The following is a 23645-nucleotide window of genomic DNA, read 5'->3' on the forward strand; positions in this document are numbered from 1 at the left end:
ATGGAAATTTCTGAAATACAATTGGAAAATTCTGAAATACAATTAGAAAATTCTGAAATACAATTAGAAAGTTCTGAAATATAATTGGAATATTCTGAAATATAATTAGAAAATTCTGAAATATAATTAGAAATTTCTGAAATATAAATGGAAATTTCTGAAATTGAATTGGAATTTTCTGAAATACAATTAGAAACTTCTGAAATACAATTGGAAATGGTGTAGTATTGAAACAAAAGCTTTGTTCCAGTACTTGTCAGATTAACAAATTTACATGAAATCGTTTCCGTACTCAAAATTTCAATTTAAAAAAAATATTTGACAATACAATTTATGTTAGAATATTTTTGACTTTGACTAAAGTCGGCTAATCTGACAAGTACTGAAAGATAATTAAAGGCGATATAAACACTTGCCCATAGGCAAGATACAAGTCTTTTAAAATATAAATTTTGTCTTAGTAAGCTTTTGTTATTTAACAACGTGATTTCTTCCCAGTTTTAAATATTATTTTGATAAATACACTGAAAATTTATTGTTTTGGGATAAGCTAGTTAGTTCTTTTTTCAGTTTTAAATGTTAATGGCTGCCAAAATCGTATAACTTTCTAGTCTCTATTATGTGTTAGTGATTGATTTGGTAGACTTACCATGATAACATCATCATGAGAATTATGAGTATGATTAGTATAATATGGGATGATGTTCTAACTGTTCCCCTTTTTTAATTATTTTGTTTGTGTCAGTGGGTTGCAATGGAAGCCAGAGAAACTGTGCCACCTAAAGTTTGATATACTTTAAAGTCCCCACTCGGGAGCCAATTGTAACGAATCTCCGGTTGATTCCGGGGTTGAAGCTGGAGTATTATTCAATTATTCAATCGCTACGGTCCCCTTTAAATATTTTTTCGTTTGAATTATATTTATTTCTTTATTTTTCCATTCTTTATAATTTGTTGTCGCTTCATCACATCCAGTCTCTCTCTCTTTAAAACAATTCGATTGTTTCGTCCTCTCCCATGATAATTCGCCGCAGATTAAATATTATACTCGTTCCATTCCCACAGATCTTTCCTTACCGTTCGCCCGAGAAAATGTGTGAAAACTTTTTTTTTGGAAAAATTATATTGATTATATATTGAATATTCATTTTAATATTGAGTTGATTATGAACGATTTATCTTAATGTTAACACCGACACACAGTGGGACTTATGCGTTTTCTTTCCATGACCATTTATTATCCCGCTGTGCGATATATGTATTCTACGCACCGGAATGACCCGAGTTCACTCGACCAAGGGCTGTCAACTCAGGAATCACTGCTGCTACAACAACAACGTCCAGTAGATTTATGGACACATCCAATCGAAGTAGCACAATTCGTTGGACTTGATCTACATACAGAACACCCTGTTTAAATATTGTAAAATTGTTTTCGCTGCTACAATAACAACGTCCAAGTTTAACCTTAATATAGAGATATTCCATAATTTATACGATTTTCCAAGAATTTACTTTAAAAATAAACATTTTCATAAAGAAATTCTTGTAAATCGTACCTTTGACATGACAAATAAAGCTGGACTGGAACAGCCCTTTGGAAAAACTACAAATATTTTCACGAACGGTTATCACTTGACCCAAACACCCAACATCCTAAAACAAAAGGTTTAATTTGAGGGGGGTAACAAAATCACTTTCCTCTTCATACGAAGTGAGTCGCTCTAATATTCATACACAATTTTAAGTAGATATACTCAAAATATTTTCCCCTATATTCATACAAAAATTTAAAATTGTTTATGAATAAGGCCTTTTATGTTTTATTTTTAATTAAAATATGTATTTATTTCAGTATTTTTAAGTTGTATACATTTACATACATTAAATATCAAAAAAAAAATAAACATAATTTTAGTCTAGTTATTGAGTTGTTATAGTTAGAATAATTATAAAATAATAATGTAAACCCCTGACAACAAAGGTTTATTTGAAAAGTCTATTTTTTATTCGCCTTTACATTCGAAAATGTAAATAGTTTATTAAATTTCTTATTTTGAGCCTTGCTTGTGTTGCCCTGAAAATGAAAATAAATATGTAGAAAAATAAATTTAATTAATTTTAAAAATGGATACTGATAGTTTTATTTATATATGTGCACTTTACCTTGCCATGGAATTGTGGTTTCAATTCCGTGCCCTTAGCTTTCTGAGCTCCACCTTGGAATTTCTTAAAATCAACCTTCTGATAATCGAAATTTGTTTGCACAGGTTTGTCAGACGATTGATGAGCTTTGCCCGAGTTGTTGAATTTTCCTTTTTTATTTTTATTTTTAAAGGTGTTTTTCGAGACTTGGCCATCAATTGGTTGTGAAGAGGTAGGTTTTTCTTCGGGTGGCCCATCATCATCATGATCATCATCGGATATTATGTTGATAGAAGTATCTTGTGACGCTGGTCTTTTTAGCTGATTCTGTTGTTTAAGTTCTTTTTTGGTTGGGGGCAAATTGACAAATTTCAATTTATCATCTGTTGGTGTTGTCGTCATAATACTATTCTCCTCTGTTTTAATACGTTTAGCTGGGGCAGCATTGGCTGTTTTCTTTGCCACTGACTCGTCGTGCTTGCGTTTGAGCATTTCCCTGATTGGCATACTGTACATGTCGTTTTCCTTTTTAATATTTTTAACATCTACTAAATCTTTGTCTATTGGCATGTTTGTGGGTGCGTCTGGACACAATTGTCGTTTTTTATTTTCGGCCTCTATGCGAGCGGCTTCTTCACGTTTTTCCTTTTCAACCTGGGGTAAAACAGCAATATAACGCCTATATGGCAGTAGAATTTGTTGCTTTTCAGCAAGTTGATGACGTATCGTTTGTTCATCCTGGAATTAAAATGTTAAATGTATGTTATTTATAGTTACATATATTAATCGTAATTAAATAAATTGAACCATAAGCCTGGGCTATAAGTCGATTAATAGTGGTCCAAATGAAAAAAGGATCTATGATTACTTTATTTTTAACCCAAAATCTATTGTTTTATGAAAATTAAACGAAAGATAAACCTAGTTATAAGACGGTAAATAATGGTCTAATGGAAAAAGACGATATTCTGTGATCACTTATATTTTCCACCAAAAACGGAAATTTCATATGAAAATTAAATGAAACATGGGTCCCTATTATGAGTTGCATTCGACAAACGATATACGTTGGCTATCGAATGTAAAATTCGTATTATAAGTTGGCATCGCTGCCGAAAATTTCGTTGTGCATCGAATTTTTCAACGAACACAATTTTGCTTTCGACACTGGAAATAAAATTAAAAAAATTGTTGAAAATGTAAGTATTTGTAATTTTATTTGTTTTACGTGGACCAAATACCACTAACTGAAATATTTTCGTTAATTTTATGCAGGTCTAAGGTTGTAAGCAACGAATGTGCGCCATAATACCAAATGGCAATTCGTTCGATCAGCTATTTCGACTACAGTCGAAAATCGAATTTAGTTCATAATAGGCACCATAATCTTGGGTTAATTCATAAAATATTCCAAAAAAGTACTAATAACCAACACCTTTGGAATATTATTCACATAGAACCATATATGCTTAATTTCATGTTTCCTGGGACCAGTAATACACAATTTTAAAAAATTTATTTTATTGTATAGTCCTATATTTGTGGATTCCAACACATTCAGGAGCATGTGTGTATAATTTCCTGTGGGGTTACTCCCTAATTCGATTCGAAAGGAAATCTTTTCCAATTACAATGTATTTAGCACACATTTTCGTATTCGGATTGAGTTAAGCAGTAACCGGCCGTGATTCTAGTTTCACCATTATAAGTTATTTAAAAAGTACCAATAGAATAAATGGTCCCACATGGATTCTAACTCACTCACTACCATGTATGTTCAATTTTATGTTTCAGAAAGAACGAAAAAGTACTATTTTTCTCTCTTTATGGTACCTATTGTCCTATAATTAATTCTTACTTCACTTAGAAACATGTCAGCTAACTTCGATATGTCCACGATATGTACCATGAATCAAACGATTCAAGACTGTATTAATTTTCGAGAAAAATATATGTTTTGAATAAGTACCAAACTTCGCGCTCGAATTTCATATAACAACCCAGTTAATTTTTATATGACTGGGAAGGAACCAATGTATTGTTTTTTACAATAATAAATATGTAGATTTGATGTGGTGTATACTATTGTGATACCCTTTAAAAATATAACCCGTGAATATTAACTTAATGCGAAGGTAAGAAATGAAATTGGAGACAAAATATATACAGTGCCGAACTTAAGTATTGGCACAGGATGATCATTGTTCTATAAGGTCGATTTAAAGGCCATATTGTTGACATTTTTAATAAAAATATATATTTATCAGATAGATTGATGAATTTCCTACAAAATACCACCAACTTCATTTCAACAATTTTGCAATATTATTTAAAAATAATAAAAAGACGAAAAATTCCACAATTCCGTAGAACAAAACTATTGGCACACTTAACCAGATTCTTCAAATTTGATCGATCTATCCACTTTTTTTCTTTGAAAATGCGATTTTATCTTCTTTTATTTAACAGTTTTCGTTTCTAAAACTGTTAATGTCAATTTGTAAAAAATGAGCACAATAATTATCAATTTTGCTGAAAATAGCTATCAAATAAAATGAAAACAGAATCTGAGCGCAAAATCATACTTCACTTGCACAATCAAGGAAAATCATATGCTGAGATTGTAGAGATTATGGAAAGAAGCCGTTTTACAATTTGGAGTATCGTGCAACGTTTTAAGGCAACATCAACACTTGAAAGTGCTAAACATACAGGTCGTCCTAGATTCTTAAGTGAGCGTAAATACAGCCATATAATCAAAAAGGTCAAGTTATGTCCAAAAATATCTTCAACACAGGTTGCTGTAGAGATTAAGGAAGAGTTTGGGAAAGAAGTTCACGCAGCAATAGCCAGAAGAGTGCTCCAGAAGACAAACTATAGTTGTCGTATTGCTAGGCGTAAACCATTTATTTTATCTGTGAACCAAAAGAAGCGTTTAGTATATGCCGTTTAGGAATTTACGTAAGCCACATGATTTTTAGCACCAAGTGCTATTCTCTGATGCAAACAAATTTAATATTTTTCGCTCTGATGGCCGTCAAACGGTATAGAAAAAAAACCAATAAAGAGCTGGAAAAACAAAATATTGCTTCAATAGTAAAACATGGTGCTGGAGAGGTAATTGTGTGGGGTTGTATGTCCGCTTCAGGGGTTGTAGAGCTGGTGTTCATTGACGAAATAATGGACAAAGTGAAATATACGGATACACCTCAAGAAAGGTACAGAAAAGTTAAATTTACCATTTTCTTTAACTTTTCAACATGACAATGATCCCAAACATTCGGCCTATACTGGACGTATGTTGCTTTCATACAATATTTCGCATGTCCTACCACACCCTCAACAATCTCCGGATCTCAACCCAATAGAGCATCTGTGGGAAGAGCTAGATAAGCGAGTGAAAAAGGCATTAGTTGAATAATGGCAAAGTATTGGGTTAGATATCACAAACAAGTTGGTAGATTCATGCCTAAGATACTCGAGGCAGTTATAAAGCAATAATCACTTGCAACTATATATTAAATTTTGCAATATTGCTTCCTAAATGAAATGTATTTTTAGCTTTTAATGAAGTGTGCCAATAATTTTGTTCATTGAAATTAAGTATTTTTATGTAGTTTTGTTATTAATAAATAGTGGTATTAAATTGTTGAAATGAAGTTGTTTATATTTTGCAGGAAATTCATCAGTCTATCTGGTAAATATATTTTTTTATTAAAAATCTCTACAATACGGCCTTTAAATAGTCCTTAAAGTAAAATGAGCATCCTGTGCCAATACTTAAGTTCGGCACTGTATGTTCAATTTTATGTTTCAGAAAGAACGAAAAAGTACTATTTTTCTCTCTGTATGGTACCTATTGTCCTATAATTAATTCTTACTTCACTCAGAAACATTTCAGCTAACTTCGATATGTACCATGAATCAAACGATTCAAGACTGTATTCATTTTCGAGAAAAATATTTTTTTTTTTTTGAATAAGTACCAAACTTCGCGCTCGAATTTCATATAACAACCCAGTTAATTTTTATATGACTGGGAAGGAACCAATGTATTGGTTTCCAATTTTAACACTTTTTGGTAATTTTTTGTGCACATTGAGATGATACAAATTTAATTCAAATACATTTTGTTAGACTTGGGTTGTTCATGAATGAACAAGTTCAATTGAACAATTCAGTCATGTGAACAGTATGAAGTTTCTTCTTGTTTTTTAGTATTAGTTTAGAAGATTTATATCCGTCTTCACCAACTTATCCATAGAGCCAAAAACGTAAGCTGTTGTCAAAAACTTAATTCATAAAAATGTATTGCCAGTAAAACTTACCTCTTCCGAATTTTCTGGTGTATCAAACACATTTAAGTGTGCCCTTTTTAACTTTGCTTTTCCCAATGAGTCTACATCGGTATTGATCTTGGGTGCTTTTTCCTTATCAAAGCTTAGCAAAGTTGGCAAATCATCTCTGAATTCTTCATGATGAGACAAATCATGAGGACAATGCAATTTGCAGTTGTAGTCTTTAACATTTGCATAGGCCACTCGGTGAATAGCTTCCGCTTCCAATATTGGTTTGACCAGAGGTTGTTCGCGAGCCTTTAAAATGATCTGATGCAGCGCGTGTAGATGTTGGCGAACCAATGGCGGTATGGGATTGCAGCAAGCTAAAATACCTTGCATTTCTCGAGGTAAACTTTCAGATATCTGCAACATCATGTGATTGGGTAAGACATAACCATAACTTTCATCTTCCAGGCGGGCTACAGAATCACGCCATTTAAATATTTCTCCAAAAGCAAACAGTTGACGATTGTCAAAGATCCTTTTTGATTTGCGATAAAGATCCATATGGGAATCGGCGGTAATGCGAGGTTTGTTGTAACGCTTTTTGCATATCTCGTTAGAACGCTGGTAAATCGAACGCAGCAATTGGGGTTGTTGATTGGATGCTTCCAACAGGTCATTGGTAAGACGCTCATAGATGTAGATGAGGAAATGAGTATCCTGTCTGGCATATGCCACCAATTCTGCAGGCAAAGGACGTATACGCCAATCTGCCAGTTGAAAAGTTTTATCGATTTCAATGTCACAATAATGTTTCATTAAGTATGCCAACGAAAGACGGGCAAAATTTAAAGCCTTCGCCGCTTGGTGAGTATCAAACATATTGACAATGTATAACGAAAGATCGCGTTGCAACCATTCAACATCTGAATCGGCACCATGGAAGATCTTCACAATTTTCGGATTGGTAAACACTTCATTAAGCTGTCGCATTTCTTCCCTCAATTCTAATGCGTCAAATATGTAGTCTTTTTTGCGGCTAGAAATCTGTACTAAACATGTGAAACCCAAGAAAGTACGATAGGAATGATGTTCAACATCAATCGCAAGCTCCGTAGCTCCCCGCAATTCTTCCAAAGCCTGTTTTAGCTTGACAGGCGTATCTACATACATTAGTTCAGTTTGTTCGGTATCTTTTGGTTTTTGCGGTTTACGCGTTTTCAACAAACTGTTGGGTGCTTCAAATTTCATTAACTCAAATTCATAGGGATGTAAGTAGCTGGCCACATTGCCAGACTCGTCGTATTCGGGTAAAATAGCCAAAGGTTTTAGAGAATTTGGTTTATCCTTAATTTTAGGTACAAATGGTGTATCCGCACTATTGTCTACTGGTATTTGAAATTTGACTTGAGGTCTGGATATATTTTTGGCAGTGATCAATCTGGCCGCTATTGTAGGACTGCTTTCATTCTTTTTTAAGTTCCAACTACCTGCACCTTTGCCGGATGTAGAAACTCCAGATATGGAATTAAGACGCGATTCTACTACTATTGTTTGAGGGTTCTTTTTGATACCAGCCAACTCGTCTAAATTCGATTGCAGTCTCTCGAACATTACATCGTTGCACTCTAATAACATTTCGAATTGTTCGTCTGGTTGGCGGCGTTGTATGTTGCCCTTAACATTTTGCCATTTTAACACGTGTGATATTAGACCCAATATTCTATGAGATTGTTCATCAATTACACGGCCATAAGTTGGATATGCACAATAAAGATCTCTGGATGCTCCCTGGGGAAAAGCGTTGGTGCTTTTGGTGGCTTCTATTATTTCCGTTAAACCATTCTGGAATCAATATAAATTTGGTTCAGTGATAGCACTTTTTTATATTTTGTATATTATACCTTAGTAAATTCTTCAATGCTTTGAAACTCTCCTATGGCGGTAGGTTTATGCTTTGTTTTATTTTTATCAGCAGCGCTTTTTGTTGGACTTTCATTGTTATCCATTATTTTTTTTGTTTAAAATAAAACTTCGTTAAAAATATTACCAATTTTTTAAAAAAAAAACTTCACAAAATATTAACGGCGTGGGATTGCAAGGAAAAAAATCTACATTTGACAATGCTTGTTCTTGCTAGTTGTAATCATAGAGCAAAACAAAAAAAGTGATAACACATGTTACAAGGTTGCATAAAAATGTAGTAGAAATCATATGATGACAAATGTTTTACATTGAACATACTCCATATCGTTTATTTTGCCAAAGAAAATTTATACAAGATGGTGTCTGTCGAACAATTGATAATTTCTTTACGTTTGTTTGGTACTAGTTGCTGTCAAACATTATTTTTGTATTTCAATATCACCCTATTATAAGCTTATTAACAAACTACTTATTTTCTATTTATATAATTAAATATTCCACTATTCAAACGCCTAAACAATTTTAAGCTTTAATATAATTTTTTTTTTAAATTTTCTTATACAATGTTCGCCAGATTTTGACATTTACCATGATTAATTTTTTTTTGTAGAACTGCAACCACCTAGCATAGATTCGCGTTGGTGCCGCTGTTTTGTCCTTGGAACAAATATTTTTCATCATCAACGGGAAAAATTAAAAAGCAGACATAAAAGTTATAGGAATCAAGTAATTATTTTAAAAATTTCATAGCTAACATCTAAATTAAGTATTTTTAAGAATGAGTATATACAAAGACATTTTGGTGCGGTTTCCACGCGGCGGACTTTCTTACGTATTTGCCTATGGCTCTGGTGTCAAACAGCAAGTGGGTTATGACCAAGTTGGAAAACAAAAAGACTGTGTCATCGATTTAGTATTTTGTGTACGTGATCCTTTAGGTTGGCATGCTGAAAATATGAGTCGTCATGAGAGCCACTACTCGGCCATGAGATACTTGGGACCCAAATTAATCATGAAATATCAGGAGAACTTGGGGGCTGGCATATACTTTAATACATTAGTACCCTTGCCCGATTTGGGAGTACAAATAAAATACGGTGTCATATCAAAAGAACAAATGCTACAAGATCTACTGGAGTGGCGCCATCTTTATGTAGCGGGACGTTTGCATAAACCTGTGCAAGATGTAGTACCAGCTGATGACGATAAAGAACTAAAATCAGCCTTGGCCATGAACTTACGAAATGCTTTTCAAGTGGCTTTACTTTTGCTGCCCGAAAGATTTACCACATTCGAATTGTTTCACACCATCTCTAGTCTAAGTTATAAGGGAGATTTTCGCATGATCTTTGGTGAAAATAAAAACAAAGTGGCGAATATTGTCAAGGCTCAGGAGAAAGACTTTTTTGAACTGTACTCCCCGGTCATGAAGGATTTAGCACAATATGTGGCCGTAGACTTTGCAGCCAAAGAAAAAGGCTCAGATCGCGTTGTTACCCAGTTTGAACAAGATAAATCGGAAAAGGCGTTGGAATATCATTTGCGCCAAGCACCGGCTGAATTACGTAGACGGCTTATACGTAATGCTGCATTTACCGGCAGTTATATAGACATTATACAAAATTTAGCCGCTTTAAAGAATCTTCATAAAATCGTACAAGTATCGGTGAACGATATTGTTTGGCGCAGCAGCATAAAACAATCTGTGAAGAATATTCCCAGTGCCGGATTACTTAAATCCGCTGTCTATAGTTATCGCAAGGCTTTGAAAACCTTCTCCAACTAAATATGAGTTATCGTTCAAATTTTTTTTTTGTTGCGTAGTATGTAGTGATAAATAAGTTCAAAGAAATTGCAATTACGTGTTATTTTTTGTAAAACATTATAGATTTTGAAATATGTTAAAGATTTTGTTTTAAGACAAATCTTGTAAGATTATGTATGATTTTTTTAGTTGTTAAAATTTCATGTGAAAACATCGTTATATTTTTTATAACTATTACTAATTTTTAAAAATTGTTACAAATACTCGAAAAATTTTAAATTTTTTAAGCAATTTGTAATAGTTCATACTAGTTTCTGGTTACAGAACAGGCCTAACATGTTAATATATACTTACTCTACTGTCATTTTCATCATTAGATGGTCTCTCTAAATGGTTTTTATAATTCTGTTATACGAATAATAGTCAAGAAATGTAAATCAGAGTGTAATTTTCTATTTTTTGAAATGAATACCCTTAATTTTAACTTAATTCACTAAAACCTTAATTCGGAATTAAAAAATGTCAGCAATTCATTCCATAAAGCCATTAATTTTCTCACTCAAATTATTATTTAGCTTTACATTCTTTAGAATACATTCATCGTTGAACTAATTCATAATGGAATTATTTCATTTGAATTTAATAAAAATTTAATTAATCTGTACTTTTTTTAGGATTTGAATTCAATAAGGAATTAATTCTATAAATAATGAATTATCAATGGAATGAATTCAATATATTTGAAGTACAAAGGAATTAAACCTACGAATTAAATTATTAACGAAAAGGTTTTGAGAGAAAATTTAATTTGATTTCGAAAAAGAAAATAAGAAAATCTCACGTTCTATAAATGACAAAACTATGCATTTCAGAAAATTATGGTTCCAACAAATTATATCCAAATATGTTATCCTATAAGCTTCAAAAATCATAACTTTTGATTAAATTTAAGTGCATTTTATAAAACAATTCAAAAAATCTAAATGACAAAATCACGCATTTTAGAAAATCCTTAATGTTAACCTAGTTTATCTCCTAAAAAGCTTTATTAATTGTATAACTAATCGTAGTCTTTTAATTTCTTTTATAAAAAGTAGTTTAAAATTAAAACAGATTTAATAACAAATGCCCTAATGTATATTTTGTAAAATTTCAATATTATTATAATAAAAAGAAAATATCCTTTATGAAACCAATAACTTAACAAGCGTTTTTCTTTTTAGTTCAGTCGTCAGTTCTTGCATTCACCTCATCACTTTTTCACAAATTTTTTAAACTAATATCACTCCATAATGACCAGCGACACAAACTCTAATAGTTCATCATCCCAGTCCTCATCTGAACAAGAAAGGAAACGTAAATTACACAAAAAAGTTAAAAGGAAATCGGAGAAAAAATCAAAAAAACATAAAAAAGATAAAAAGAAAAAGAGCCACAAGGAAAAGAAACGTTCACATAAGGAGATAATTAGTTCTGGTGAAGAAGACAACTTACAAATCCACAAACCTTTTGCATCCCAAATAAGACAAGAAGAGTATGTGAACATCAATGAAGCAGCTGATACATTTGGTCCTGCTCTACCTCCACACTTATTAAATAAAAACAAAAACGATGATAACACACAAACTTTGGTTATAGGCCCCACAATTCCTAAAGAACTATTGGGAAATTTAGAACAATTTGAAACTCAGAACGATGTAGCAGAACAATTGTCACCACATGAATTGCCCAACTGTGAATCGGAGTCGGAAAGTGATGGGGAAACTCTGCAAGGATCTTATGGACCAATACCGGTCACCAATGAACGTGAAATGACAGCAGCCCAAATTAAATTGGAACAACGAGCATTAGAACTTAAAATGGCTGCTATAGATGGCATGAACGCAACAACGACAGATCAAAAAGTACGTGAAGAATGGATGTTGGAATTACCCGACGTAGGATTAAAAGGTGGTTTGGCAGCGTTAAACAATTTAAAAAGGGGGTTCCATCAAGGCAAAGAGAAGCCAGACTTTAGCGATAGGTAATCATATTAATACATACATGCATACAATACAACATAAACTACTTGTATAACTATTTAAATTACTATAGGTCTTCTTGGACAAAAACACCTCAATCGGGCAACGATAAGGAAAAACCTACAACTTCGAAAAATTCCAAAGAAGAATTGGAGCAAGAAGCTCAGGACATGTATGAAAAACAACGAGATGCTGAGCAGGAAGCCATTGCTAAGAAGCACAAAAAGAAACATAAACGTGACGAGTCATTAGTGACGATTCACCAAAAGAAATTACGCAAAGAGGAAAAGAAAAAGGCCAAGGAATTAAAAGAAAGTGGCGCTAAACCCGAAAGGCGTCCATTTACACGCGATGTTGATCTTAAATTAAACAAAATCGATCGAAATCAAACAAAGCAAATTGTGGATAAAGCCAAAATCTTAAATACAAAATTTTCGAGTGGTCATTCAAAGTACCTTTAATTTTACATACAATATATTTTATTTATAAGAATGTGTATTTGTGAGTTCGTAACTTAAAAATTATTTTGATGATAAATAAATTTTTCAATATTTTCATACATAAATGCTGTTAATTTGATATAAATTGATTTAACGTTGAGGTGCTGGTTTTGGTTTGGGAATTTTAGATAACAACATTTGTATTTCATCCTTTTCCTTCCAATCTTTCCATAATTCAAATAGATTTACAATTGCTCGTACTATTTCTTGAACTTTGTCTAGATCGACATTAAGTTCGGCGAACCACTGTTTCTGCGAATCTTTTTGCAGAATAACACAGGCAATTTGTAAACAGGCGATAGCAATCTGCAATAAGACACAAACAAATATTTACGAATTAGATAGTAGTGTCATTAAAGACGCTACAACATTTAATTTAAATAGTTTAGTTAATGCTTTGTTTTTATAATGCAAAATTCGATCCGGCTATTACATTCGTAATTACATGAATTTTGTATAAAATACCAATGGTCTTACCTGATATGGTGGATACAGTAGGCAAACGTCTGTCCTTAAGGAATCATTAACAATACGCCAGCTCAGCGTCAACAATTGATCCTCTTGACCCATATCCTGGACCAACTGCAACAACGGTCTGTAAGGCTGATACACTATTAGACAACAATCCAAATTTTCCAACAAATAAAATTCACACTCCAAAATATGATTTGTACGGTAGGGAAAATCTTGTGTATAAGCATAATTGAATTTGCTCTTTATCACCGATTGGCAAATTGATATCAAGCGGGAATTTGAGATCACACCAAACTCTTCCACCTTAGACGCCAACAGTATGCAGGTGGGTGCCAGCAATAAGGGATCGATATTTTTCAAAGAATTTCTAGCGTAGAAACGCTTAAAGTATACTGTTGCGGTGGCAATGACCTGTTGGCGTAGCTTTAATTGTTCGCCTAAAACTTGGATGACATTGGCAAAGAATATAAAGACTTTTTGATACTCCTCTTCGGTTAGCAATTGTAAGTCATATTGTCGTTCGCGTATTAGATCTTGACGATCCAAAATCCATTGCTGAGAATGAGAACTTTGCCAAAAATTACCAGCCATTAAGAAATCGGAGGAAGTAATCACCGAATTTGAGAACAAAAATTATAATATTCGATTGGTGTATTGAGAACAGGTGAAAATTAAGCGGCTGTAAATAATGTAAACAATTATTGAAAAAAAAAAACATGTAGAAACCTACACTAAACGTACCTCAGAAACGAAAAATAGCGTTGCCATACCAAATACTAGCTAAGTATTTGAAACATCATCAGTTACGTTAATTTCGCAAAATTCATTCTACTTTATAAGAAATACATGTAATGTAAACAATGCTGATTTCTAGTAATTATCCATAAAATGGGTCAATTTAAATTTTGGCATAAATCAAGATAATCGAAACAGCTTGATGATAGATCTCACAATTATAAGCACAAAAAACTCCTTTCGCACGGCCGAAGGCCTTCATTTTAGAAAATATGAATATTAACAGAAAAAAATTATAAAAATAGAAATTGTTACTGTGATCCTGATTTGTTCCCTTGAAAAAAAAAAGAAATCGGAAATAAGGGTTATTATCTCCATTTAAGTCAAGTTGTTTCTAAATATTTCGTACTTTTATACAACGCTTAATCGGAAGGACTGAAATTATTAGTATGCAAAACCGCTTTTCGACATAAGATGTAATACTAAAGAAATTATTTTAGTATTATGTAATAATTATTTTTGGAGATATTTTCGTTTGGTAAAATATATATTATATAAGTAACTTCCTGTTTATAGAACTAGAAGAACTAGAATCACAGAATATACTTTGTGCTAGAATGGGGTTACCCCTATTTTCTCAATCTATGGTTATTTTTTATTGTAACAATAAACTGACAGTTCTCATACAAAAAATGTTAATTGGAGGGTCTTTAGTTCTATAAACAGAAAAGATTCTCACAAGTTGTGGATACATCGACATTTTCATATGAATTGTAATTCCAACAAATCGCCAGAATTCTCGCTAAATGGATTCAAAATCCCTAAATCGCTAAATTACCATCACTGCTTGTCAAAGTAGTGCAGCCAACTTCGTACGATAGAAATTTTCTTTGAAAACCACCTTCAGTGGGCCCCTTTTTACGAGAGTATTTTGTAATTATTTAAGTGTACAAATTAATTTTAAATAAAATTCCTTACACAATGGCTATGCGTGTGCTCGGCATTTCGCAAAATTTGCGTCAACTCTCCAAAGGAGTCAATGTTTTGAAGGTATTTCAAAAACGAACTAAGATTTTCATCATCATATGAAAAGATTACGGCACCGTGTTACAAAGATTTTTTCTTGTGCAATTACGTAATGGAAAAAGTGAAATATAACATGTAAATCACAATGTTTTACAAAGTTCAATGAATTTGGAATCCAAAAACAAATATTTTTACTCCAAAAAAATTGGTTAAATAATCATTTTTCACTTTTATAAATATGAAATTGAAAAAATAGATCTGGGAAAAGTTGAGGTTAGGTCAGAGCTTGCAGAATTGAATTGTGTTTTTATTTGCAGCGCTACAAGGCTTCCGATGCCGCTAGCTTGAAGAAGACTCTCGTCAACATCCCTGCCACTCAGGTCACCACTTTGGATAACAGTTTGCGTGTGGCCAGTGAGGACTCGGGTGCTTCCACTGCCACCGTGGGTCTATGGATTGATGCTGGTTCTCGTTCCGAGACTCCACAAAACAATGGTGTAGCTCACTTCTTGGAACATATGGCTTTTAAGGTCTGTTAAATAATCTCTGATATTGCAATTTTTTTCAATGTGCTTAATTTTTATTTTCTAGGGCACTGCCAAACGTTCCCAAACTGATTTGGAGTTGGAAGTTGAAAATATGGGCGCTCATTTGAATGCCTACACATCCCGCGAACAGACTGTGTTCTATGCCAAGTGCTTGTCCAAAGATGTACCCAAGGCTGTTGAGATCTTGGCCGACATCATTCAAAACTCCAAATTGGGTGAATCCGAAATTGAACGCGAACGCTCTGTAATTTTGCGTGAAATGCAGGAAGTTGAAAGCAACTTGCAAGAAGTTGTCTTCGATCATTTGCATGCCACCGCCTACCAAGGCACTCCATTGGGTCAAACTATTTTGGGACCCACTAAGAACATCAAGTGAGTTTACTACTCAAAACAGCTGGTTTTTGTTAATTTTTAATATTAATTTTTAATGTTATTTTAGGTCCATTGGCAAAGCTGATTTGCAAAGCTACATTAGCACTCACTATAAGGCTTCCCGCATTATTTTGGCTGGTGCTGGTGGTGTCAAGCACAACGATTTGGTTAAGCTTGCAGATCAACACTTAGGCAAATTGGAAAACACCTACGATGGTAAGCCACCAGAGGTTACTCCCTGCCGTTTCACCGGCTCTGAAGTTCGTGTACGTGACGATTCCTTGCCTTTGGCCCATATCGCCATCGCTGTTGAAGGTTGTGGTTGGACCGATCAAGACAATATTCCCTTGATGGTTGCTAATACACTTATTGGTGCCTGGGATCGTTCTCAAGGTGGTGGCATTAACAATGCCTCAAATTTGGCTCGTGCCAGTGCTGAAGACAGTAAGTTTTCATTTGCCAATTTATGTTATGAAGAACTCAATTTATGTTTATATTCTATTCTCTATAGATTTATGCCACAGTTTCCAATCTTTCAACACATGCTACAAGGATACAGGTTTGTGGGGCATTTACTTTGTGTGTGATCCAATGGAGTGCGAAAACATGCTTTTCAACATCCAAACTGAATGGATGCGCTTATGCACCATGGTTACCGAAGCTGAAGTTGAACGTGCTAAGAATTTGTTGAAGACCAACATGTTGTTGCAACTCGATGGCACCACTCCCATCTGTGAAGACATTGGCCGTCAAATGCTCTGCTACAACCGTCGCATTCCTTTGCACGAACTTGAACAACGTATCGATGCCGTTGATGTACAAAATGTACGTGATGTTGCCATGAAATACATCTATGACAGATGCCCTGCCGTTGCTGCTGTTGGTCCCGTCGAAAACCTTCCCGACTACAACAGAATCCGTTCATCCATGTACTGGTTGAGAGTTTAAGTTTCAAGAAATGATTATTCAAAGAGAAAGAGTGACAGGAGAACACTTTGTTGAGAGAGAGAGTTAAATTTCGAAACGAAATTTTGCGAAAAAAAATATGTTGAAGTTTAGTTTAATATAAAATAAAATACACAAATAAACCTCTTAAATAAAACAAAGTATAACTTGTTATTACACATGATTAAACCAAAAAACATCTATAGATGAGTATTGAATTAAAATGATGCTCTCGAAAACATAACCCAATAAACAAATAACTTCAATTAAAATAAATTCTTTAAACAATGTATTAATTAAAACCAAATTGTTTTTAATATGTATTTTTTTTTAAAACATTCCTGCAATAATAATACTTTCGAACAATAATTGTATTCATATTAAAAAAAATAAGCTAATTTTTTAAGTGGTTTGACGTAGTGGTCTATTTCCTTTAATAGTCGGTTTTTCATGTTGTTGTGAATATCGATTAAATTACAACATGAGATAAGAAAGCTAATTAACAACAGTTTATCGCGGTTAAAGTTTAAAAGATACTAGGTATCAACGTTTGCAGCTAACTGGTGGTTCTAAATAATGCAAACTTGGAGCCAGATAGTTTATAACTAACTGAACAATCGTTTTCCTTTTTAAAATATTAACAGCAATAGATTCACGGACATTATTTTTAATTCGCTATTATGAGACATTGGAGCGAAAGCAGTACCAATTTAAATGTTTTATTGAAGTTCGAAATTTATTCTGTAGTTTTGGGTGGACAATCTAATAATGTAGTTCCTCATCGTAATGTTTGTATGCACATTAGGGTGTCCCAAAAGAAGTGGTTGTTCCCAACTAAAATAAGTTTAATTTATTCCAACATACCGTTTCTCAAAGGATAAAAAGTTCCTTTTGTAAGGTTTTTTATATTTTCATAAATAGTAAAATAGTACTATTATTATGTCATTAATTACAAAGCATTTATTGAGATCAGAAACTAATTGCCATAAAATAAGGAAATATCAAGCCACCTTGTAGAAAATATTCGTATGTATTTTGTAGTCTTTTAAAATAAAATGCCAACATATTTAATCATGAGAGTATTTAATTGGTATTCCACTAAGACCTCTTTGCAGTTTAGCTGGTTCAGTTTGGCCAAGGGCAGGATCTAGACCTTGCCAAGTACGATCTTCGAATGTTAAGCCTGTATTTGTGGTCATTAAATCCATTCTTGGCTGTGTTACAAGAGCTTGCTGTTGTTCACTCAGCGCTGATAAGTTGGCCACCTCAACGTCGTTGCCATTTGCTCCGTTTGTACAATTACGTAAACGTCCAGTCAATAAACTTATATCATCTTGATTTATATCATTTGCATTGAATTCAAGAAAACTTTTTCCTTCGGGTAGCAATTGTTTGAAATCCATAACATATGATTCAGGATAACGCATGTGCCATGCGGGATTTAAAGCCATTTCAGCTTCAAAAACCGATACCACTGGTTTATAGAATTCTTTTGATTCAAACATGTTATTAAATGCACAGCCAATCAGTACAAAACAATCAATTTCTAAGAAATTGGCTAATTTGGCAGGATTAATGCGACCAACCGAAATAATCTGCGTTTTTATGCCACGAGATTTTGCCATCATTTGTAAACGTTTCACCACATCTAAATAACCATCAGCTGTAAGTGTAGCCACTATTAGGCCCAAAGTTACGGCATCCTTACATTTTTCAATATAGTAGTAACGACGGCGAATGTAGTTGGCTGTTAAGGGATTTTTTTCACTGCCACTCCCGGAAGATGCATCATATATAAACCATTTAGCAGCCTTAGAACTCAGAGATAAATTGAAAAATCGTTGATTATCGCTGCCAACAAACAAACACAAGCGCGTGTCATCTAATTCATTGACATGTTTGCCATAATCATCAACCATTATAGAAATTTCACCAGATTCTAAGAGTTTACCAAATTTATTGCCACAATAACAAACAATTAGCACTTCTTTTGCTTCAAAAGTCTTTAAAATATTAAGGAAATCATCTTGGGTTTCCTCGAAAAGGTGATGGTAACCAATATCTAAATAAATGGTTACTACTTGGTCTTTTGCACTTTTCCCAAATAGTGCTAAATAATCATAAAGCTTTTGCAAATCAAGTCCAAATTGAGGGAAAGAATAATATACTGGTAGTCGTGATACTTTACTGCGACATGCATTGCCAAAGTGTACCATACTATCGGCATCAACATGTGCAGCGGCAATCTAAACAAATATTGTAAAATTCCGAAATCAATAATTCATAATTTTCCGTTGACCTTTGATACCTACCTCGTCCACACAACAACTTCCATAAGATGTGTCGGCCAATATGAAGACTTTGAAATCTTTGTCACCCTCAAGAGAAGTGGAAACTGCTCTCTTAATATGTGTGGATATAGCATCGCTGTGCTTTAAGTAACTATCAGGAAATTGCAAGCAAACCTGAATATGACAATAGATTCGGATACAATTGAAAGTTTACAAATAATCAAATATCATAAATTACTAACTCTTTTGTAACCATTTTTGCAAATCCATTCTATGCAATTTTTACTCTGTTCGTCACTCCATATTTGTTGAAAAGTTACTTCAGTCCCATCTGCTATTTCTGTTTCCCTTTCTAGTGCTTCAGTTTCTGAACTGGAAAATGCTGAAGCTGCTGCAGACATTGTATTTAATTTTCCTTTTAATATTTTTTATACTAAATTTTTCTATTATTTATTAAAAATTTCGTTTGTTTTTGCAAAATAAATCAACCGATAACGTAAATCTCATAGCAGTGTTGGGATTTTGTAAACGGCATGAGTGTACTCGTAGAATAGTGCAAAAATCCCTTAAATGTAACTAAAAATACTACGAAACAGGGATGGCAAATGAAATTTAAAAATTGTACCAATCAGCATCAGAAATTGAACTTTTTCGACTGTAATTGTAGCAGAACTAGGATCTCCACGGAAAAATTTTTCCCGAGAATAGTTTTTTTTGAAATTCCAGTGAAATTTCGGGATTTTTTTCAAGTTACAATGAACAAATGAACAGTTGTAATGAATAAATTTGGATCGATTCCATTACATCCATTCATTCTTTTGGTTCTAGCAACAGATATTCAGTTGATAATGAAGCATCGTAGTTTATATTATCGAATTGTTGTCACCCATCTAACAATTTATGGATATTCACATTCAACAGAAAATAATGGCAATCATAATTTTGTTTATATACACTTAAAATTACGAGTGTGACAAGACTAGTCAAATGCCGCTATTTCTTCTTTATTTCAAAAAATCAAAGGTATAATTGTAAAAAATTTTATTGTTAATATTTTGGTATAATTGATAGAGAACATAAATTCGTAAATTGGTTTTAATATACATATTAACTGTGAAATAAATTTTCAAATTGTACCAAATGTGTCATTTGTGTACCATTGTACTTTTTAAGATCAAATTGTACCAAAAAAGTACAATTGCACCAATTTTGCCATCCCTGCTACGAAATTATACCTACTTTAAATTTTTGTATTAAAAGGTGGCATCAGACTACATGTATTTTACAATTTTCCATCTGTAAAAGTTGTACACCATCAGATACATATGTGAAATACATGTGGAAATACATAGTATGTAATTTTTTGACATAAATCAAGATCGTCGAAACAGTTTGCATTTTAATAATTTGTTTGGTGTTCATAGCTCTCATAATTTTAAGCACAAAAACGCTAAAATTTTGTTCTGATCTCTCTTAGTTTAAGAATTATAGGAATTTAAATTCAATATATATATATAACTAGCTGTCCCGGCAAACATTGTTCTGCCATAGCACACACAAAGTTTGAAGACTCCCACTATAATAGTACTCCACATATGAAATAATAAATTTTTACTTTGTATGGGAGGTGCCATGCTCATTGTTCTTATATAGGTCAATTGTGAATCTAAACCATCCAGGGACCCACTCAAACACACACAACTAATTTCATCGAAATCGGCCCAGCCGTTAAAGGAATTTAAATTCAATACATGTATATATATAATAGTGAATTTTTCATATATTTAGAGAAGTATCTGTTCATTGTGGATATCATTGAATAGTGCTTCAAAATGCACTATTCAATACCATATATAATATGGTACTGTTTATTAACATTGTGAACCGAAAATTTCTTTTTGAATTTATATAAAAGTGCTTCAGAATATTTTGATATACAGAAAAAATAATTTTAGCGAAGCCGGTGTTCGATACACCCCAGAGATTTAAGTCCATTTGCCAGGCCGAATGCCGGCAATACAGAAGATATGAATAATAACATAAAAAAATTATGATAATATAAATTGTTACAGGGATCTTGATTTGTTCCCACTATTTAATAATCCCACATTTCCTTGAATACGGGAGATTCAAAATTTCTATCCTGGTCAGAGTGTAACTCCAATGGTATATCTAGTTGTTCACAAATACGCATACGACCGTTCTTGCTTCCTTGTTGGGAATGGCATATACATCTGGCCATTTGCTGAAACAATCCATAAGCACTAGAACGTAACGGTTTCCGGTACCACTGACAGGGAAAGGACCTGCTACATCCATTGATATCCACTCGAATGGGGCACCCGAGATGTACTGCTGAAATTGTCCACGATTTCTTTAACTTTTCTAAGGTTGTTTTAACTTTTCTAAGGTTTTTGTTACACCAAGATGACCACCACTGGGACCGTCATGGAACTCTTTCATTACTTCGTTTATTTTAGAGGATGGTACCACAATTAGATTTGTCACCGTTTTACCGTCAGCACTTTCCCATATGCGCTATAAGCAGCTATTTCACAACTGTAGACTATTCCGTAGGGCCCAATATGATTTAATCAGTGGACTTTCAGCGGATATTTCTTTGCGGTTAGGCTTTCTGTCTTCTTCTTTAGCAGATATTATTTTTACCAATCTTCACTGGACTCTAAACGCATTAGTCGAACATCGATGACACATTGTATTTCCTCGGCTTTTGAACAATGCTTGAATCCCACGTTGCACGGCCGTCTTGATAGCGCGTCCGCATTGCAGTGTTTCAAAGTCATAGCTCTGAAGCCGCTCAATCAAACGAACCAGTTGTCCTTCAGGTTGTTTAAATTGCAGCAACCAGTTGGAAGTGTTGACCATACAAATACTTGTGGTAAACACTTCGTTTCAGAATATTTTTTCGGTGCAAATGTATGGAATTTCGTTTTCGGTGCCGATTAAGGTGTATGCGGAAACGAACTTAACCCCCATTTTCTCAATCTCCGGTTATTTTTATCGTGACAGTTATCATACAAAAAAAAAAATATTAATTGGAAGTATATCGTTACGAAAACGATATCCAGATATTTTGAAAATGGGGTTAATACTGTCAAAAGTTCTCGTTGCGTTACGCAGTTGTTTCTTTCAGGCTTCGAAAACTTTCGGCTGAAGTATCCAATGACACTTTCAGTGCCATCGACTACTTGTGAAAGTACACCGCCTATTCCGTATCCGCTCGCATTGCAATTCCACAAACGTTTCTCCAGGTATAGGATATGACAAAATTGGAGCCGTACAAAATAGATCCTTGAGCTTTCGGAATGCTTCAATCCATTGGAATGATTGCGACTTCTTGGTTAGCTCATGTAATCTTGAGGCGAAATTCTGGATAAAACGTCTGTAGTATGTACAAAGGCCAAGAAAACTACGCAATTCGTGGAGATTTTTCGGACGTTGCCAGTCCTTTACAGCAATTATCTTATCTTCATTTGTTGATATTCCTTCTGCTGTTACGCGATGTCCCAAATATTTAACTTCTTTCTGGAGCAATGCACACTTCTTTACAGTAAGTTTGAGTTTAGCCGCTGATATTCCAACGTAGAGAACCATTTTGTTCCAGCTAGAGTGTCCAGAGTATCGTCTATTCTTGGTAGTGGACGTCATTCAGCTTTCCGTAATCGAAGCAGAATCTAGTGCTGTCATCTTTTTTCTTAACTAATATCACGGACGAGCTCCATGGGCTAGAAAATTGTTCGATTACTCTGTTTCGCTCCATTTCGTTTACCAGCTCCTTCACTTCACTACGTTTTGCCTGCTTTATTTGACGTAGTTCTTTGATTTTGACTTTTTAAGGTGAAGGCGGATGCATGTTTCCTCAAAAGCTGTTTGGCTTTATTTTTATCTGGAGGCGATAGTTCTTTTACCCATTTAATAATCTTGAAGTCTGCTCCAATGATTACTTCGTCCACAATATCAATATGTTTTATGTCAGGATCGCGAATGCCATTAACAACTGACTAGATCTTGATATGGTCCAAAAACGGGTTGTTTTCGCCTGTATAAGTAAGCTGAAGCAAATGCTCGATTTAAAATGCAAAATCTTGTAGTCTCATTGGCCTTCAACACTCTACCACGGAATTCCATTCGGTATAATTCCTTTTTATGTTCGCCACCGTACTTACGTTGTAGCGTCTCCATTATGTCATCACAACAATTTCTGTTGCTCGCTGGCACGCTTTCAAGAACTACCGCTGCATTTCCTTTTAAGGCCAATATTAACTATATAGCTTTTCTTCTTTGTTCCACATGTTTCTAATGGCAACTGTATCAAACTGGAACATGAAAACATTAAATGGTGTGCTGCCATCAAAACTAGGAGCCTTTATTCTACTAGATTCATCTGAAATAATTCGCACCGTTCCATCTTGGCATTGAAGGTTATTAACCTTTGTTTCTAGATCATGCAGTTTTTGATGAACACCATTCACTAAATCTGACACCTTCTTGTCAATGACATCGACTCTGCTGTTAATAACCTCAGACATTTCCTGAATTTTCTCATCTGTGGCTTTAGAGGATTCTTGAAGTTTCGCATCCATTTCAGCTAAG

At 33.8% G+C, this 23645-nt stretch overlaps 6 protein-coding genes across 6 annotated transcripts; 3 read left to right on the forward strand and 3 right to left on the reverse strand.

The window, feature by feature from the left end:
* Window positions 1–1814: 1814 nt before the first annotated feature.
* On the reverse strand, window positions 1815–8490 carry Rrp6 (exosome component Rrp6). The gene is made up of 4 exons (XM_065515103.1): window positions 8333–8490; window positions 6474–8273; window positions 2167–2883; window positions 1815–2077 (listed from the first exon to the last, which is right to left on the reverse strand). Exons 1-4 carry the CDS (start codon window positions 8435–8437, stop codon window positions 2000–2002), a joined length of 2700 nt encoding a protein of 899 aa, XP_065371175.1. The 5' UTR covers window positions 8438–8490; the 3' UTR covers window positions 1815–1999.
* A 476-nt stretch (window positions 8491–8966) lies between these two features.
* On the forward strand, window positions 8967–12705 carry LOC135963307 (GPALPP motifs-containing protein 1). The gene is made up of 3 exons (XM_065515104.1): window positions 8967–9080; window positions 11343–12142; window positions 12214–12705. The coding sequence occupies exons 2-3, from the start codon at window positions 11412–11414 to the stop codon at window positions 12599–12601; spliced, it is 1119 nt and encodes a 372-aa protein (XP_065371176.1). The 5' UTR covers window positions 8967–9080; window positions 11343–11411; the 3' UTR covers window positions 12602–12705.
* Window positions 8975–11318, forward strand: LOC135963309 (phosphatidate cytidylyltransferase, mitochondrial). Its single transcript, XM_065515105.1, has 2 exons — window positions 8975–9080; window positions 9132–11318. Exon 2 carries the CDS (start codon window positions 9133–9135, stop codon window positions 10138–10140), a length of 1008 nt encoding a protein of 335 aa, XP_065371177.1. The 5' UTR covers window positions 8975–9080; window position 9132; the 3' UTR covers window positions 10141–11318.
* CycC (cyclin C) lies at window positions 12597–13765 on the reverse strand. Its single transcript, XM_065515106.1, has 2 exons — window positions 13118–13765; window positions 12597–12946 (listed from the first exon to the last, which is right to left on the reverse strand). The coding sequence occupies exons 1-2, from the start codon at window positions 13703–13705 to the stop codon at window positions 12731–12733; spliced, it is 804 nt and encodes a 267-aa protein (XP_065371178.1). The 5' UTR covers window positions 13706–13765; the 3' UTR covers window positions 12597–12730.
* Window positions 13766–14703: 938 nt separating this feature from the next.
* On the forward strand, window positions 14704–17047 carry LOC135963311 (mitochondrial-processing peptidase subunit beta). The gene is made up of 5 exons (XM_065515107.1): window positions 14704–14899; window positions 15193–15405; window positions 15467–15795; window positions 15863–16239; window positions 16307–17047. The coding sequence occupies exons 1-5, from the start codon at window positions 14831–14833 to the stop codon at window positions 16741–16743; spliced, it is 1425 nt and encodes a 474-aa protein (XP_065371179.1). The 5' UTR covers window positions 14704–14830; the 3' UTR covers window positions 16744–17047.
* Window positions 17048–17751: 704 nt separating this feature from the next.
* Dph2 (Diphthamide biosynthesis 2) lies at window positions 17752–19490 on the reverse strand. The gene is made up of 3 exons (XM_065515109.1): window positions 19274–19490; window positions 19053–19205; window positions 17752–18986 (listed from the first exon to the last, which is right to left on the reverse strand). The coding sequence occupies exons 1-3, from the start codon at window positions 19430–19432 to the stop codon at window positions 17808–17810; spliced, it is 1491 nt and encodes a 496-aa protein (XP_065371181.1). The 5' UTR covers window positions 19433–19490; the 3' UTR covers window positions 17752–17807.
* Window positions 19491–23645: the final 4155 nt, after the last annotated feature.

This window comes from Calliphora vicina, chromosome 1, assembly GCF_958450345.1.
Source record: "Calliphora vicina chromosome 1, idCalVici1.1, whole genome shotgun sequence".
Lineage (NCBI taxonomy): Eukaryota > Metazoa > Arthropoda > Insecta > Diptera > Calliphoridae > Calliphora > Calliphora vicina.

What these genes read in the sequence shown, in the direction of transcription:
- LOC135963311 (XM_065515107.1), top strand. Translation starts at nt 14,831, where the DNA reads ATGGCTATGCGTGTGCTCGGCATTTCGCAAAATTTGCGTCAACTCTCC. An exon ending in TGGAACATATGGCTTTTAAG is followed by an intron (nt 15,406 to 15,466) that starts GTCTGTTAAATA and finishes TTTATTTTCTAG; the next exon opens with GGCACTGCCAAACGTTCCCA. An exon ending in GGACCCACTAAGAACATCAA is followed by an intron (nt 15,796 to 15,862) that starts GTGAGTTTACTA and finishes ATGTTATTTTAG; the next exon opens with GTCCATTGGCAAAGCTGATT.
- Rrp6 (XM_065515103.1), bottom strand. Translation starts at nt 8,437, where the DNA reads ATGGATAACAATGAAAGTCCAACAAAAAGCGCTGCTGATAAAAATAAA. An exon ending in GCATTGAAGAATTTACTAAG is followed by an intron (nt 8,274 to 8,332) that starts GTATAATATACA and finishes TATTGATTCCAG; the next exon opens with AATGGTTTAACGGAAATAAT. An exon ending in CACCAGAAAATTCGGAAGAG is followed by an intron (nt 2,884 to 6,473) that starts GTAAGTTTTACT and finishes TTTTAATTCCAG; the next exon opens with GATGAACAAACGATACGTCA.
- LOC135963309 (XM_065515105.1), top strand. Translation starts at nt 9,133, where the DNA reads ATGAGTATATACAAAGACATTTTGGTGCGGTTTCCACGCGGCGGACTT.
- CycC (XM_065515106.1), bottom strand. Translation starts at nt 13,705, where the DNA reads ATGGCTGGTAATTTTTGGCAAAGTTCTCATTCTCAGCAATGGATTTTG. An exon ending in TACTGTATCCACCATATCAG is followed by an intron (nt 12,947 to 13,117) that starts GTAAGACCATTG and finishes GTCTTATTGCAG; the next exon opens with ATTGCTATCGCCTGTTTACA.
- LOC135963307 (XM_065515104.1), top strand. Translation starts at nt 11,412, where the DNA reads ATGACCAGCGACACAAACTCTAATAGTTCATCATCCCAGTCCTCATCT. An exon ending in AAGCCAGACTTTAGCGATAG is followed by an intron (nt 12,143 to 12,213) that starts GTAATCATATTA and finishes AAATTACTATAG; the next exon opens with GTCTTCTTGGACAAAAACAC.
- Dph2 (XM_065515109.1), bottom strand. Translation starts at nt 19,432, where the DNA reads ATGTCTGCAGCAGCTTCAGCATTTTCCAGTTCAGAAACTGAAGCACTA. An exon ending in GCAAAAATGGTTACAAAAGA is followed by an intron (nt 19,206 to 19,273) that starts GTTAGTAATTTA and finishes TGTCATATTCAG; the next exon opens with GTTTGCTTGCAATTTCCTGA. An exon ending in GAAGTTGTTGTGTGGACGAG is followed by an intron (nt 18,987 to 19,052) that starts GTAGGTATCAAA and finishes ATATTTGTTTAG; the next exon opens with ATTGCCGCTGCACATGTTGA.